Raw genomic sequence first — 18,375 nt, 5'->3', positions numbered from 1 at the left:
TATCCTGCAGCCCTGGCAAATAAAATGATTTTACAGCATCTCCTGAAAATGTCTAAATACAGTGCTTCTCAAGGAATCCGTTCCACAAAGTGGGATGTACAATTGGAGAAGGCTATGATTTATGCCAAAAGGACTACCTTAACTGGTGGAACCACCAGTAGGTGGCAGACAGAGGACTGTAGTTGCTGCATGCAGCTGACTCCCCCATCTGGTCTCACCAGCCACGTTAGTGGCCTAAACACTTGCTAGGTATCTAGCTAAGATTTAGGCACAACATGGGAACAAGTCATCACTGAAAATCTAGACTGTGTAAAACTGAACTATTCCTCTCCTTGGCAGCCAGTTTGATAACCTTAAGGCTGCACTGTAATGTGAGGCACTAAAAGTCCCATAAATTACAGATTGACTGTATATCTCTCTTAAGTCTCACTAAGAGCAACATGGAAAAAAACTTTGGAATAGCAGTTTGGTTCATTTCAGTTACAACAGCAGGGCAATCACATGTAGCATTTGACTGGCTTAAGTCAACTCTAACCAAGGCATTTAGACCAGAGTAATTTAGCACAGGTCTCCACTGTTGGTCATCCACAAACTGCTAGACTTTAAGGGTATGATTTTTTTCCACTATGAAAATAGCAGGATTTACTGATTTTTTTTTTTTTTACTTTAGTGGGGGAAAGAATGGCTGGGCATTATGTAAACTTTTAGAACAATGGTCTGGGGTTGAGGCGAGAAGAGGCTCTAGTGGGCCCAGGGCATGAAGTTTGAATTGAACACTGCTGTGGCATCACAATGCACTGGCTTTGTGGTTAAATGGATGGATATAATCTGCATTTAGGCAGGAAGAGAGTTTCAGTAACTGGCTGCAAATCAAAGATCCTCTGGAATTAGTTTGTGCAAGCATTACAGATTTGTGTTTTTCACAGAAAAGCCTCTCAACCAGCAAACTAGTTTTCTGAAAGTGAAGTGACTTTCAAGAGCAGTATGCTATGCGTCATCTTACTCTATGTTAAAAAAACAAACTAACCTCACCTCAGTGGGTGTGTCGTCTGAAGTGTCTATGTGACAACAGGTGTATCTAAAATGACATTCTATGTCTTTTAATCTTGGCCCCTGCAGAAATATGTCCAGGATCCAGTAGAGTCTGTTACATAGATCTAACATGTACATTTCCTCTTTTTAAAAGTCTCCTCCTCCCCACATCCTAATTAAGAATTGACAGCTATTGAAGAGATGATTATGATGAAGAATTTGTTCATTATCAAAATCAGCTTGATGTAAAAACGAATGGTTATTTTCCGGATCAACGCCAACATTTTGTGCTTCTGACAAAAAGCCTAGACCACACCCGGCCTAAACAGCAAGAATTTGGGGGCAGTCAGTTTTTCTTCTCAGCGTTGCGTCTTATCGCAGAAAAGTAAGACTTGGATCTGTTCAAACAGCATGAAGTGAACCTCACCCAGCAGGGCGGCTCTGTATTGATGGCCTCGGTCTGGCTGGTATGCCCTGGCAAACAACAAAACCGCCAGCCAGCATCTTTTGTCTAGCCCCAGCTCCCCTCCCTCGTCAACAAAATAAATACTGAACCCGAGGAGTTCGGGCCGTTACTACAGCAGCAGCGGCTGCAGGAAGAGGAGGGACTAGCGGTGCTGCGGCAGACGGGCTTTGGCACTGGGGCCGTCGGAAAAGCTGCTTCATCGTCGTTTCCACCCTGCCCCTTTCGGCGGCTGCCTTGCAGTTCGCGCAGCGTCCCGTAAACAGCCCACAGGGGGAGGAGGGCAAACAAAGTGCGACGCCGAGCGAAGGAAGGCGCCTCCTCAGCTGTCATGTCTCAGCCTACGAAAGGCAAAAAGTCTTCCAAAGCGAGCAGAACGGTAAGGAGCGGCGCCGCGGAAAGTGGCTGGCAGCAACCTGCCTGTCTGCCTGGAAACGGGGCTTCCTCCACTTTGTCTGCAGGACAGCCAGACTGAGGGGTGTGTCAGGACGCAGGAATTTGCCAGCGCCCAGTGCAGGCAGAAGCCAGAAGAGGGCAGAGCGGAGGGTTGTGGGACGACCGAGGGCAGGAAGAGCCCCGAGTAATAGGTGGGGCGCTCTGAGGGCCTCTTCGGAACTGGGCTGGGGTGCGTGCAGCGCAGGGCTGGCAAGGACTCGAACCCAAGGCGTCCCACCTCCCATTACAGAGCAGGGAAAAGGCTAAGCCAGGTTCTCCCAATGCGAGCTCCTGGGCTGTAGAAGGGTACTTCCTTCCTAGTATGGTATCTGGGGGAGAGACTAGCAGGCCTTCCACCCAATGGGATATGTATGCCTTGAACAGAGTTACTGGCAGAGTTCAGATGAATTCTTAACCTCAAGAGAATGTGCGTGTGTGGGGGTGCAGTGTCATGTAAAGTATATAAGCAGGCTTCCCTCTCATTATGGTGAGAACGAAATGAAAGCCAAGGCTGGCTCCTCGGGGTAAATATTTTTTTTTTTTTAAGGCTTGCAAGTGTGTCAGCCTGGTCTGAATTCCCACTCTGCCATGGAAGCTTGCTGGGTGACCATGAGCCAGTCACCTACTCTGAGCTTAACCTACCTCACAGGGTTGTTGTGAGGACAGAAAAGAGGGGAGGAGAAGGATGTGAGCCTTTTGGGGGTCCCACTGGGAGAAAAGGTGAGATATAAATAACTAAATAACTAAATAAGGGTTCAAACAGATGAGTGAGGGCTGCCTAGGGTTCCTCTGTGGTAAGGGAAATTACTCTATGTGTGCACAAAGACAGCTGTTTTAATCACTACTTTGTATGTTCAGTGCTAAGTCTGGACCCTGAAAGTGCTTTCTGATGTTGGCTGTGGCTGGTTGGGATACAAATAGGTTCCCTGTGTGGTATATATAACAAAAGAGATATGACAGCACAGCTAAGAGGAAAGTAATTTGGGGTGGGAAAGGGCATGGTAGATTTATTTCTTTATTTACAAAGCACCTAAAATTGCTAGGTGTTATACATCAATGCAAAATAAAGCATACCAGCCTGCAGGCTTAGTCTAAGGTGGAAAGAGTTAGATTAGAATGGAGGAAGTCTAGGCTCAAGCCCCAACTCTGCTATGAAACTTCCTGGGTGTTCTGGGGCTAAGTCACACACTCTCAGCCTGGGTGTTGCAAGGATTAAATGGGCAAGTGAGGCATGCCATCCTGAGGTCCTTGGAGAAGAGCAAGATTAAAAATATACTAAGTAGCTATATAAAAAGGAAAATTCAAAGAAGATGGAAAGAGGAAAACCCTGAATAAAGTGGATGAAAAGAAACTAGGAGTCCACAAGGGAATTGTGGAGGGGAGAATTTAGCAATCAACCCCATTCCACCTTCAACATCTCCAGGATTTTCTAAATTCTCCTGGCATTCTACAGCCTGATATCTCCTCCTTCATTTTTCCCTTTGATACTCAGCCACCCTTCATATTCTGTTCCTCCTGGAGCATATTTAGTCTTCATCAAACTTAATCAAAAGAACAAGGAAAATCCTTAAAACATGGTCATTTTTCTACATACCTAGGGAACCCTTCACTCCACACACATACCTTATCTGCAGGTGTTCAGGTTTGGAGGCTTTCATCATTCTTAATAGCAAGTGTCACAAGGAGCCAGTCAGTTCACTTTTAGGTTGCCTCCACATGGAAGCATAGCTCCAGTTTGATATCTAAGCTATGAGTGTATTTGTGTTTTGGAGCATTCAGGTTAACATCCTTCTTGATTTTCCACTTCCATAAAACTGGCTTGTTATGGGTTTTTTTGAAAGATCAAAGCACATTTGCATCTTGTGTGGGGAGGAAGGTGTGAATTTCTGAAGTGGTACATTATTCTATTTTCTTTGCGTCCCCCCCTTCCCCCCCAGGCTGCCATCCTCCCTACCACCACTAGAGAACTTTTTAGAGTTGCCCCCTCAAGAGCACATTCTCTGTAAGAATGAAAACAGGGAAGTCAGAAGAATGAGTAGGTCATGGTAGTAGATCCTTATAATATTACAGCACTTTAGTGATCTAACAATAATCTTTTAAAAAATGTCCTCTAAAGGCCATCAGATGGTGAGCAGGGGGCAGAATGCAAATAAGTAAGCAAAACTTTGATACCTTCCTACAACATGCTCACAATATAAAGCAGGTAATGGGAAAGCAGAGATAGTGGGGAGAGTATGTGTGAATGCAGTCACACATACTTAAAACTTAGTTACATTTGACAGACTAGATTAAGGAGGGAAACCAAAGGCCAAATAGAAAGAAGAGGCATGAAAGAAAAAAAGCATATTATAGCTCAGAGCTCCTGCCCATATGGAGAATTTGATATTTTTTTACTTTGTTTATAGTCCTCCATTCCTGTGGAGACTCAAGGCAGATCATGCAGTTGAGTGCAATGAAAACAGTATAATACATATAAGTAATGCATTAAAGCTGGATTACAAAATTAGAGACCAGTGTGCTAAAACTGTATAATACAATAAAGGAGGATTATAAGACTGAAGATCAACAGAATGCTATATACAACAAACAAAGCTGGATCACAAAGTGAGAGAAAACTCTGTAATATGTACAATGAACAATGTAACAAAAACTGCCTAAAATTTAAAGACATTATTCAAGCAGTGGCTTTTATGGATGTTTTACAGAAGTTGTTTGCAAGGTCATAGTTTAACTTTGGCACTCTCCCCACCCCTCCAATTTATATAAGAGCTAGTTTCCAGCATTTTGCCTTGGTCTGCAACATGATGTGGCTCCAAGATACTGCACTGGAGATAAGAAATGAACTGATTCCTAACAGCAGCTGCTTTGATTCTCTAAAGCTCATACCCTGAAAATCTTGTTGGTCTCCAAGGTTCTCCTGAACTTGATTGGCTGTTCTGCTGCAGACCAACATGGCTACATTCTGAAACTAACAGCAGCTGTCACCAGAAGCTGGGGCCTCTTTACCCCATGATAGTGTGCTTCAGTTTCTCTAACATAACTTGCAGTTTATCCCTGTGCAAAATGTTGCACTTGTTACAAAAATAAGTGAAAGATGCCTAGTGCCCTGATAGGGGATTCTCCTAGCTAGCCCCACTAATAGGATCCCCTTTGGGGCCTCCCCCCCCACACACACAAATACCCCAGTCATCACAGACTCTTTAGGAGGTCTGTTAAAGAAGGAAGTGTCTCTCCTTCCCTTTGGAGTTAGTTTGCCTTCACCTGGCATAGCTCTTAGACATTCAGGATTTGGGGGATATAACACTTCCTGCCCATGAAGGAATGAGCAATGCAGCAGCCCTTGCCGTTGTACATCTTTTCTAGAAGTAGTTTAAGGGGAGTGGTCAGAATCTAGAGCAGAGCATTATAGGGGTTATAAAGAGATACACCACCACCACCCCCGTCTTGAAGTAGAGTGGGGGGAGGGCAGCACAGCACAGTGTAAGAAAATTCTTGTTCAGAAGCCCTAAACCTATTCTAGGAATTATTCTTGTTTGTTGGCTTCCTGAAGATTCAGATGGGTAGCCGTGTTGGTCTGAAACAACAGAACAAAGTTTGAGTCTAGTGGCATCTTTATGATCAACAAAGTTTTATTCAACTCATGAGCTTTCATGCACATGTACACACTTCTTTTGAAACTTCGTTGGTCCTAAAGGTGCCATAGTTCGGAAGACAAAAGAGCTTTCCAGCCTTGGACCAACGGTTTAACCCTTTCCCTGGACCTTTCAATTCCAGTCTCGCTGTGGGTTAATAGCCTAAAGGCGTGGCTGCAGAACGCACAAAACTAACAAATTCTCCTCTGCCTTTTATCGACTTCTTGCTGCAGGGCGGGGCAGTTGAAGCAAGCAGCTGCCGACGCGCCCATCTCCTTTCTCAGATTCCCTCGCCTTTCTCCAATCTGCCCCTCCCTACTGCTACAGGGAAGAAATTTGTAGGCTCAGGCTGAATTTGTGTGTGCGGTTCATAACACAGAAATTGGAAGGGATTAAGGCTGCTGGAGTAGGAGCAGTTCTTTCTCAGTATGGCCTTTGCAAGCTGGTGGTATGCTACGGTAAATACTCATGTTATTGCAGCTTTCGACTTCCTTTTGTCTTGCTGCTTTTGTAGGGCTTGATAGACAGTCGTTAGTAGTTTGGTAGACAGGTGTTAGTGGGAAAGAGTAGAGCCAAGCCCAGGAGAGCAGCACCTCGGTACAGGTTATGCCAGACGTGCAGTCTCCCATAAAACAGGAAACTTCACCCTGTTCTGGTATGCGATATCTAGGCCATTCTTACAAGCTTCCGATGGAGTACTTAACTAAAGAATTTGGGACAGCAGAAAAGAACATGAACATCAAAAAGTAAAGAAAAAGTTGTGCTCTAGTTTTTAATTCAGAAGTTGATTCTTTAGATAAGCATTTTTGTCCTGGAGTGTATATGGTAAAAGGCAGTCTTGGAACCTCTGGAATATAGTTTTTTCATCTTTAAATTGTGAAGTCAGCTTTTGTTTTGTAAAGATGGCACTTAAATGTGTTAGGATGTTCTGTTGTTTCAGAAGCCTTAGTATGCTTATATGTTAATTAGTAAACTTTTGAAAAGTTCCTTAGTATGATGATTGAACATAGAATCCATATCTGGTTGAATTGAGTGGCCAAACTGCCACAAATTTCTGGTTGTATTTTTAAAAAATGTCATAGGTTTTTAAAGTCCTGCATATTATTTCTCTTTCCTCTTATTAATTTAAGTTCCTTCAGATATTAACATTAGATTTCTAATTTTGGACAAGTGCTTAATATAAAACTATTATAAAATGTGTTAGTATCACAAATGTAATTATTTCTAGCATATTGGAACATGCCTAAAAATCACAAAATTCTTTCAAGTTGGGCAGTTCCTGTCACACAAGATTACTATACATAAACCTGCAATTACACCTTTTTAAACAAACAATTTGTGCTATGTGCTTAATTTTTCAAAATTGTTCAATAGAACAGAGAGACTGGGGTGGGGTGGGAGATCCTACAACTTGATCCAGCAGAGAAGTCTGCATGGGAAAGTGGATTTATACACACAAGCTCATGTAAATGCTTAACTTTTTGTGGGCCTTATTCACTGCAGTGGTTTGGAGAGCTTTTGCCAAGCTTTAACTGATGTGTCAGCTGCATCCATTCATAGTTCTGTAAGATCTAGCCACAGTGATTATGTTTTAGTTGCATCTAAACTGGACTATTGCAATGTGCTGGATTAGGGGCTGCCCTTGAAGAATGTTCAGAAGGTGCAACAGGTGCAGAATGCTGCGGCTGGACTGCTGGTTGGGGACAGCTATTGGGAGCATGTGACCCTATTGCATCAATTACACTGGCTACCAATCTGTTTCTGAGCTGAGTTCAAGGTGTGGTTTTTTTACATTTAAAGCCCTACATGGCTTTGCACCAGGTTATCTGAAGAACTGACTACTTTCAAGAATTTAACATCACTGGGAGAGGTCCCATCAATCAAAGCAGCTCATTTGGTGGATACATGAGAGAAGGCCTTTTCAGTGGCAGCTCCACAATTATGGGACCATTTCCCCAGGGAGGTGTGCCTGGATCCCTGATTTTCAGTCTATAGGAAGTAGCAGAAGGGAATTTGATTAATTTACTACCAGTCCTAAACTGAAGCTGGAAGAAAGGCAGCTCATAAATATTTAAAATAAAATAATATCTGCGTCCTAGGATACAAATGTACTTGAGGCTTCAAGGTGTTTCTTATAACTACCTGTGCTCAACTGGAAATGGATTGGGGTATCAAGGTGTTGCAATATGGTGTTGGAGGAGATTTACAGATACCATGGATTGCCAAAAAAGTCAAATAAGTGGTTTTAGATCAAATCAAGTCCCAACTCTCCCTAGAAGCTAAAGTGACTAAACTGAGGCTTATCAGACTTTGGTCACATCATGAGAAGGCAAGAGTCACTGGAAAAGACAATCATGCTAGGAAAAGTTGAAGGCAGCAGAAAAAGAGGAAGATCCAACATGAGATGAATTGACTCCATCAAGTAAGCCACCCAGTACCCTTAGTTTGAAAGCCCTGAGTAAGGCTATGGATGATAGGATGTTTTGGAGGTCATTAAGTCATACAGTTGCCAAAGGTCAGAAATGACTTGACAGCACTTCACACACACATATATCAGGGCAGCAGCCTGGTTAACAGAGTAAAAAGGGTTGGTTTAGTAAGAAAACTATGTGTTAGTTTTATTTTTAGTTTAATTTAGTTCTTGCTGGATTGGGGCTACCATTTTCCAATTGGAAATATGATGGAGTAATTCTTAAAATGTACCAGCCTTTTCCACACAAAAATTGCATTGGGCAACTTAACCTTTTAATTCCAGAGGCATTAACTTTTTAATTCCAGAGGCATAGCCAGGTTAGTCTGTTGTAATTAAAATATACAGGAGTCCCATGCTACCTTAAAGGCTAATAAAAAAATTATTCTAATGTAAGCTTTACTGTAGCCCACATCTTCATATGCAGAGGGTGAATCCCAACTATGCTGACACTTTTGTTATATATAATAATAATAATAATAATAATAATAATAATAACAATAATAATAATAATAATAATACTTTTTATTTGTATCCCGCCCTCCCCGCAAGCAGGCTCAGGGCGGCTCACAACACATAAATACAGTGTACAATAAAACCATATACAATAATTACAATTTCAGTTATAAAATCATCCTTAAAATCATTAAAAAATTACATTAAGATTAAGATTATGGTGCTATAGTTAAGATCTATATGAATAAGATTATGGTGCTATAGTTAAGATCTATATGAATTAGGGGGGAGACTGTGAAATATAAATGATAATTTATTTAATCAAGAAAAGTACAGAGCCCATTTGCTAGTTGTTCTAAACTAGTTAACACCTCTTTTGTTAAGATACTTGATACCTGTTATGGTTTATAAATCCCAAGTGTTTAAACCAGGGTGAGAGATAGTGCTAAATGTCTTAATGAATTCCAATTTTGCCAACTCACCTTGGAGTTTACCTTAGAAATTATTTTGCAAGAGACTGGTAGATTAGCAACAGAAAAGATCAGAATGATCCCACACAGATTTTTGAATATTGTGATCAGATGTGTCTGTTTGGCGGGGGAGGGCGGGATATAAGAATAAAACTTACTTACTTACTTTATTTGTTTTCAAAGGTACTGTTAGTCTAATATATTCTTTAAAAGTTGGCTGATTTGTAAATAAAAAGGTAGTCCCCTGTGCAAGCACCAGTCATTTCCCACCCTGGGGTGACATCGCATCACAACGTTTTCACAGCAGACTTTTTAACAGGGTGGTTTGCCATTGCCTTCTCCAGTCATCTACACTTTCCCCCCAGCAAGCTGGGTACTCATTTTACCAAACTCAGAAAGATGGAAGGCTGAATCAACCTTGAGCCAACTACCTGAACCTAGCTTCCACCGGGATCAAACTCAGGTTGTGAGCAGAGAGCTCGGACTGTAGTACTGCAGCTTTACCCCTCTGTGCCACGGGGCCCCTGATTTGTAAATACATAACCATTAATTTCTTCAGGATGCCCTCCTTACCTAATTGGTTAGGATATGCATACCCTTTTTTCTATTTTGGTCACTGTTTTGTTTTAGAAAGATTCATTTAACAAATACAGGTGAAAGGTGCTTAATGTTCTTAATTAGCATTGGGAATTCAGATGGAAACATATGAATTATATTAAGAAGCATCTGTGAATTGTACTATCAAAATTGTGCTTGTGGGGAAGATGATGATAAACACCACCCAGAGTGTCTTGGCTCATAAAAGGAAATGAATTTGAAAACTCTTGTTAACTATAAGCTATTTAGTCAGACATCTGAATTAATTGGTTATTTCTCAATGCCATGGAAGAGTCTTCAGGGAAATGACAGTTTGGGTGACTACTTTAAATGTTTGTCTGTCTAGAGGAATACAGATCAGCAAAATGTACTTGCATGTATGATGTGATGTTATATAGAACTTGTATTTCATACACCAAAATATTGTTTTAATGCTATTAGTGACAGCATAAATAATTGAGAATAAGAAAAATGTATGAAAACCATAGGCTTTGTGGAAGGGAAAGGCTGCCTAAGTTTATCGGTCTCTAAATAGGAGTTCTGAAACTGACTGTGTTTTATGGTGAGATAATATGTTCAGTGTAGCTTAGGACTCTCTTCCTCCCTTGTTTTGGAGCATTCAAGTACTGGTGCTGGCAGGGTCTGATCCAAATCTAACAGAAGTCAAGTATAGCTTTCCAGTAGAAGACCACTGAATGTATTCCAGATACACAGGATTGCAGCTTTTCTTGAAATGGTAACTACGCTGTTGGTTGGTATAAAGTAAAGTAGCTGGCGCTGGTGTGCATCTGTCTTTATTTGTTCAATGTGAGTGATTTTTAAAAATTAAAGCTTTTTATTTCTTAGGGTATGCCCTGAAGGAGTTGGAGCTGACAGGCATGGCCTCTAAAAGAACATACCTTTATGGCATTTTATTATGCTTGGTTGAGCATTATTGCAACTGCTGTTGGAAACTGAAATGTGTGTTCTTTTGAAGGCTGTATGCATCTCACACTGTTCCCTTAACAGTAGGCATATTTGGATGTGTTCTAGTTGCAGTCACTTTACTAGCAGGATAATCGAGAGACCTTTGTTAACGTGACATGGTTCCTTCTGTAAGTTTGAAAAAGCATTGATGTTAACTATGGTTAAATCAGAAAATACTATTCTGCTTGACAGCTATTTGTTGATGTATTTGTTTAGATAACATTTTTCATGAAGTATTTTTAATTAAATAAAAGATGTAACTTCATATACAATACTTCATATACAATGTGTAGAATTGATTTTACTGTATATTGTTTTTAATATTCTATGTTTTTAACTGTTGTTAGCCGCCCTCAGCCCATTAGGGAAGGGCAGGATATAAATTTGATAAAATAAATAAAATACTAAAATCAATACCCAGAGGTCTGTTGGACTTTGGATTTTACATTGTTTATCTATCTAAGGAAACCTTTACTTAATGGAGTGAAGAACACTGTTTCAGAAATAAAAAGACAGAAAACTCTATCACTGGATGCAGCACATTCTAACTATTGTATGCATGTATTTTTTGTATTGTGAAATCTTAGTGATATCAGTGAGATTTGGAGTGCAGAAGTATAGAATCAATAAATGCACTAGCTCACACATGCTTGTTTGCACTGAACAGCTATATCACCAAATGCTTACTTGTATGTGTGAATGAACCATCCTAAATGTATAACAAAATATTTTAAACATAATTTTAGTTTACTTTTAATAGGCAAACTGCTATATTAAGCGGTTCAGTGGTCTATGGCAGGTTTACTGAGAGACTGCATAGAAATTCTAAATAAATGAATTGCTAAATAATTAGAATTTCCAAAAGACATTACTTTTGATTAAACATTTACACATTGGCTGTGAGTAATCAAATATCTTTCACTCGAGAGAGGTATATGGATGTAAGAACATGTCTTTGAGTCATGTTTAGGGGAGCTATCCTAGGCAGATATAGTGTACCATAACGGTATGCTAGCATTTGTTCATATTGGTAGTAAAGAAGAAGAGACAAATGGTGTGACATTACTTTAGAGTTCCCCCTTTATGTTTTCACCATAAAGTTTCTAGTAGTTCCTAAAGAGGATTGCCATCACTTCCAGGTTTTCCTTGGCAGTAACATCTTGACATCACCAGGAGTGGACCCCCATGCCCTGCTCTTGGTCTCTTGCTGGTTGTTAGGCCATGCAAGACGACGCTGTTATTAGATCTGCAGAAAATTCTTGCAGTCTCCAAATGGATATGAATTAATTTACATTGATTATGGAGGCTTACTGCTGAAATGCCTAAAAGAGAGAAGTAAGTTGTCATCCCTGGCTACTGTATATCCAGTTGTCTTAGACACGACATCATTTGGAGAGAGGTATATAGAGGTTGGGAGAACAGGGATGTAGCAACTAAGCAGGAGTATGGAGCAGTGAGAAACTAATTGGAAGGGGTAGGTAGAGTGTGGTGTTTGGCACCAGTTTAGCTAGATAAGCACATCTTTTCAATAATGTTGGCATATGTGCAACCCCATTCTTTTTCAGTGCTGTCATGTCACTGCCTTGCTGTTTGTCAATTTCTGTTCCCTATGTGTGTTTGTATTTTGAGATGAAGGAAGTCTTGGTGGGCTTGCCCTATTCTACTGTCTCTCCTTTATTGACCCAAAATTTGAGCTAATGTGCTTAATGTTAAAAGGTTAATTTTATGTGTCAAGTGTTAAATAGTTAATCTAAATACCACTATTACCACAGTAACCCAGTATGCCAGCTTGGCTTTTATTGGGGGGGGGGGGAGATTTCGGTTGTTTCTCTTAGTGCCAAAAGGCTAGGAAGGGCTAGCTAAAGTGCCCTTCTAGCTAAAGGGCTAGAAGGGGCCCTTTCAGTATTACATATATTGACTATAAAGGCATGTATAGGGTTGCCAGCCCCACAGTCTGGATGGGGGTTTCCCTCTTTTGCAAGCTCCTCCCCACTGCTGGCCAGGAGGCTAGTGGGGGAAAGCCCACTGACAAATGCCCTGAGGCACACTGCAGTGACAATGCCCAGAAGTGACATTATCATGCCACCGACATTCTAGGTTTGGGACAAAACTCTATGGTAAATTTTGGGCTCAAAACCACTGAGTTTTGCCCAAAACCTAGAGTGTCACTGCATGATGATGGTGCTTCCAGGTGATGTCAGTGCACTGTGTGCTTACAACAGAAGATCCTGGGGAAGACCCAGGAGCCCCCCCCCCCGCCAGATCCAAGACAGGACTTGGCAATCTTAGGCCTGTAGTTTATATTATATTGAACTAATGTTGTGAGATGTATTGTGGTTGACTAGAGAAATTGTTGTTGTTCTCATGATTATAGATTATAAAAATAGTTTTTGTAGGAGACAATGTGAGGCTTCTAAAAGCACAATGACTATATTTCTAGAAAATCCATGTGATGTCTAAAGGCTAAGATTACTGAGTTGTGCAATTTCTGGAGATATGGTGTTGGAGAATGGGGTTTAGGGAGGTAAGAAAACTCAGCTGGGTATAATGCCACAGAACCCACCCCCCAAAGCAGGTATTTTCTCCAGGAGAACTAATCTCTGTGGCCTAAACATCCGCAGTAACTGCAGGAAATCTCCAGACTCCACCTGGAGGCTAGCAACCCCACTAAAGGTCCTCCTTAAATTTGAAAGTATTGAGTTTTTGTATAAAATAGTTGTAAGGGTATCTGTGTAGAACAACATGCTGGGAACTAGTCATTTTGTCACTGTAGGAAAACTAGCAAATCTATGGAGAGACAGCAGGCTTGGCTATCAGTGGTTCCCCCTGAACTTTATTTATGAAGAAATAAATGGGTTGCAAAAGGCTACCTTATTGGATAGTGAAAAACACGCTTCTCCCTGCAACAAAAATGTAATGACCAGAAGCAGATCTAGCTCTTACTTCAGTGGTGCCCAGTAACAATAAAAATGAATTATTTATAGGCATAATTTTTGTGTGAAGAAAAAATAATTAGTCTAGCTATCATGTTTTCAATCCTGCCTTTCCTAAAGAAGCTCATGACTGTATACAAAGTTTTATCACCCTCCATTTTATGCTCACAGTGACCCTTATGAGCTAGCATACGCTGAGGTTGACTTTCTCAGCCTGAAACAGTCCTTGGGGACACTGTTTGTCTTGGAATGTACATGAGTTTCCTCAAAGTCCATAGATTCATTGGGCATACAAAACTAGTTGTGTAGTTTTCTAGCTCTTAGCTGATATCTTTGGTACATGATTTTTTTTTTAATAATTTGACCTTTCTCCCCCCCCCCCCCCACCCCAGCATGGTGATAAAAATGCAGGTGGAGCATCTGGAGACAAAAAAGGAACAGAAGCAGCAGAGGTAAGTACAAAGCAATATGCTGCAATAACCAGCTCTAACTTAAAGCATTACACTGTATACATATAGTTGCAGTTCTTTTGTTTTTTAAAAAAAATCTTATAATTTTAGATGGTAGTTATTGAATACTACTATTGATCTTCACTAACAAATTGTGATTTGGAAAAAAATGTCTGGTTTCACACTCTGATAACATTAAGGGAAGCAGATGAATGATCTGGCATTATTTTGATTTTATATTTGAAGGATGTTCTATAAAAGCTTTGTTGTGAATCAACATCCACATTTGAATCCACTATCTGAAACAAATCATTGTTAGAGTTGATCTTAATTTTAGCAATAAATTTTTATTTTATTGAGTAAACCTCCTGAAAGCATGCATGTGCACAGAGGTGGCCCTGCCACTAGGCAAATTAGGCATTTGCTTAGGGTGCTGAGCTAGGGAGATACCAAATTGGACCCTCCCCCTCCTGCTGCCCTAGGCAAATGCCCTGGCCACCCCTGCTGCCCTGCAGTGCCATACACCACCTCCGCCCCCTTCCGCCCCCTGAGGGCACACATGGTGAAGTAAGGTGGGGAAGCATGCCCGGGAGGCTCTCAGACTCTGTTCTGTGGCCCTCACCACAGAGAAGTTGTGTGCTGGCCTGCTGGCTTTGCTGCACCTCCCTGAACCAGAAGGGAGGCGAAGTGAAGCCAACTGGCCGACGTGTAAGTTCTCTGTGGTGAGTGCCATAGAACAGAAGCTGGGAGCCACCTGGACGCCCTCCCCATTCCCAGATGCACCTCCAGGGAGTGGAAGGGTGCAGGCAGCGGGGCAGCAGATGGTGGGCTTGCCTGTGGCACTGTGCATCCTAGGGCCACCCCTGCATGTGCAGATCTGTGCATTCTTCTATTAATAAGTGCTGTATGACTGCTTGTACTGTAGTAACAAAAACATTTCTGAGCATTAAGTTCTTTGAAATTCCTCACCCATGTAAATAGAAGATAATATGGAAAAGCAAAAGAGACTTGAAGGTGTAATAGCAGCAACCATGTTAGTTTAGTCACGTGTCTTCATCATTCTTAAAGGCAGTTGGAAGTCTAATTTTAAAGGGTGCATATACAGAGTGACCAGAACCTCCCCTTTCTGTTCCTTACCTCCATTACCTCAAGCATTTTTTCCCAACTTAGCTTTCTTCTGGATGTAGCCTGGGAGAGAAAGCAGTGTGGCCAACTAAGTGTGAGAAGGTGATGCAAAGGACAGTTCAGCTCTTTTCTTCTGCATTTTTCTTCTGATATTAAGATCACACTCACCTCACCTCACTTCTAATTTTATCCTTAAAATATGAAAGGTGGTCTCCTTAACAGGTTCAGATGCTGTGTGAGGTAGGCTATTTTAAATAGTACTGTTTTTACATGTGTGATAGGAGAAGACTAGAAATTACGATAAAGTGTTTCTTTTAAAACATTCCTTTATACTTCCATGATATTTTATAGTATTTCAAAAATGAGAAAAGATAGAAAGTTTACGATCTAAATTTCAGCAGCATGGAGAGGAAGAAAGCACAAGGAAGTACAGAGGTAAACCCAAGCCAACAGCTTTGTTTTAACAATTATCTCTGAGTTCAAAAGACTAGGAATGACATTTCAAGCACACTAGCCATCATGTCACCAGAATCTCAACTCAGCCTTTGAAACTTCCTGAATAAATGGCAATTTCCTTGTAAGTTGAGCTCTTCTGTCTCTTATTAGACAGATGACTACGTATTGTATTGCCTAAAGAACAAGGGCTGCTGTAATGCACCCTCTCTGACTTTTCAAGTCACTTCTTTCATTGCCTAACATTTTTTCAGCCTACTGGCATAAAGGAAGATGTTGTACTCTACTTGAGTTCTTGAAGATTCAGAGACTGGACGTGCACAAATTGCTGTTAAGAGTCAGTGCTGTATTGCAATGATTCTGACAATTTAACAACCTAGTGCATTTACGAAATAAAACCCATTTATATATAAATTAAGGTATACCTAACCTTAATAGGTAAATCTTTCTTTATCAGCCTCCACCAGCAGGTTTATTTGAAAAGATGATGAGTATGGCAGCTAAGAATACTTTCTCTCTAAATAATATGGAGACTTGTTCTCTTATTGGACTCCACCACCCTCACTTTTCTAACCCATCCTATAGTAACCTTTAGGCTTGAGTCTTGTAATACACTCTTACATGAAGCTATCTTGGAAGACAGTTTGGAAACCTAATTGATCTCAGTGTTACAACTCAGTTTTTATCCAGGGCAAATTCTCATGCTAATAAAATGCCTATTTTAAAATCCTAGTTCTGGTTTTCTCCTTGTTCGCCCACTTAATCAAACAACCATCTCTCCCAGTTCGAATTTGCATATTATCTCTCTTCCTCTATTCAGTGCTGATTCTCCTGCAGGCAGATGTGCCACTACATGATCTTAGGATATCTCTGTGGTTCATCTCCCACATTATAGAATGCCTTCCTTGAAAATTTAGGAGGCCTCTGTTTCGTTTTTCAGAAAACTCTGCAAAGTTGAATTCATTAGTAGACTGCTTTATGATGGTAGACAGAATTAATTTTGGAGTTTCTTTGGCTGTTTACCTGACATTCTATTTAATTTATTTTTTACTCCATTTTTCTTCCCAGTGGGAACCTAGAGTGGCTTACATCATTCTCCTCTCCTCCATTTTATTCTAACAACAACCCTTTCGGGTAGGTTAGGTTGAGAGCATGTGACTAGCCCAAGGTCACCCAGTGAGCTTCCATGACAGAGTGGAGATCTGAGCCTAGGTCACCCACATCCCAGTCCAGCACTGTAATTACTATAAGCACATTGACTCTTTATGGGTTATAATTTGTATGTTACTTGTTTATAGCAAAATAGCATATGTTCTTTTTGGAGAATAATGGATGATGAATTTCTTTATATACTGTTTTCCACTTTTAGCCGGACAATTAAGTCCATTTTCCTTGTTTCATGCCAAAAATTCACTCCTTGATTTGGAAAGAGAACATTTGGTGGTAATGGTGGGAGTTAGGGACAGACCATTTTAATTATATCATTTCTATTCCTGAAATAGAGATTTTCTAGTCTGTCAAAACTAGTACTTAAAAAGAAGTGTACAAGCTTGTGCATAATTCTTTGAAATACATGGCTGATCCATGAAATTTGCTTACCTGGTTTACTTTCTTACATTTTTAATAAAAGGGAGTACCCTAATCTAAAATTGTAATGACATGCCTGTGTTGATGGTAGTGGTGGTGAAGAGCAGTGGACTCTAATGCAGACAGCTGGGTTTGATTTCACATTCCTCCGCATGAAACCTACTGAGTGACCTTTTTGCCAGTCACAGTTCTCTCAGAACTCTCTAGGCCCTACCTACCTGACAAGGTGCTTGTTGTGAAGAGAGTAAGGGAAGACGATTGTAAGCTGTTTTTAGGGTAGAAAAAACCTGGGTATATAAACCAGCTCTTCTTTTTCTTTTTACTTGCTGCAGAACCAGTATGGTGTAGGGTTGCCAAGTGCAATTCAAGAAATATCTGGGGACTTTGGGGGTGGAGCCAGGAGACTTTGGGGAGTGGGGCCAGGAAACATTGGGGGTGGAGCCATGAGCAAGGTTGGAACAAGTACAGTTGAACCCCAAAGGGAGTTCTGGCCATCACATTTCAAGGGACTGCACACCTTTTCAATGCCTTCCCTCCATTAGAAATAATGAAGGATAGGGGCACCTTCTTTCGGGTTTCATAGAATTGGACCCCCTTCCTCCCTTCCTTCCCTCCCTCCTTCCTTCCCTCCCTCCCTCCTTCCTTTCTTACCGTCTGTGTTTAATAGGCAAGTGTCCACCCCCGTTTGCTCTGTTGGCTCTATCTGCGCCACCTTCATCACTTTCGGGGTGTGGATCCCCCAGTGGGGTGGGCTCCCGACTCCCTCCGCCGGCTGTTTCTGATAGCCCTGTGCCCCCTCTTTCATTTGATATGTGTCCCGTGCAGGTGCCACCCTCCCGCCGGGAGATACCGCAAAATGAGCCCCCTTGAGGCTTATGGCGGCAGGGCTCGGGGGAAGCGAGCTAGAATGCTGTTCTTTTGAGGGGTTATAGAGTGTTTCGAGCCCGTCTCTGTGGCATCGGTCCCATCGTTGTGGGACCCAGGGGACCGGCGCAGCGGCCCGCCGAAGCAGCCTGTCACTAATAACACAGGTTGAGATGCAGGACAGGAACCCGGAAGTGACCGACAGGCTGCGCACACACACATCATTCCCCCCCTCAAGGTGTCCCTGGCTGGCCTGCAGATATTATGGCCACCCTAGCCCTCAAACCAGGGAATCCCCTGCCCCCACTTGGGGATTGGCAACCCTCCCTCTCTCTTTCTCTCTCTCACAAACACACACACTTACTGGGTCTGGTTACTTGCTCTGAAAATGAAAGCAAAACAAACGGAAGCTGCTGCTGGCCCTTGAAGTACTTCTTGCTTCC

At 41.5% G+C, this 18,375-nt stretch overlaps 1 protein-coding gene across 4 annotated transcripts in view; it reads left to right on the top strand.

Annotated features, from left to right (window-relative positions):
* The first annotated feature begins 1,359 nt into the window (after positions 1 to 1,359).
* CAST (calpastatin) overlaps positions 1,360 to 18,375 on the top strand; it is a 92,891-nt gene continuing 75,875 nt past the window's right edge. For 2 of the 4 annotated variants that reach the window (XM_060235659.1, XM_060235657.1), the window contains exons 1-2: positions 5,778 to 6,020; positions 13,847 to 13,906. In XM_060235659.1, coding sequence (XP_060091642.1) covers positions 5,991 to 6,020; positions 13,847 to 13,906 — 90 coding nt within the window. In that variant the 5' untranslated portion in view covers positions 5,778 to 5,990. Of the gene's footprint in view, positions 1,875 to 5,777; positions 6,021 to 13,846; positions 13,907 to 18,375 lie in introns of those variants that run through there. The other 2 variants (XM_060235658.1, XM_060235656.1) reach the window with 2 other exon arrangements.

This window comes from Heteronotia binoei, chromosome 4, assembly GCF_032191835.1.
Source record: "Heteronotia binoei isolate CCM8104 ecotype False Entrance Well chromosome 4, APGP_CSIRO_Hbin_v1, whole genome shotgun sequence".
Taxonomy (NCBI): Eukaryota; Metazoa; Chordata; class Lepidosauria; order Squamata; family Gekkonidae; genus Heteronotia; species Heteronotia binoei.
The sequence above is the reverse complement of the archived record's forward strand: the minus strand, read 5'-3'. Positions and strand labels throughout refer to the sequence as shown.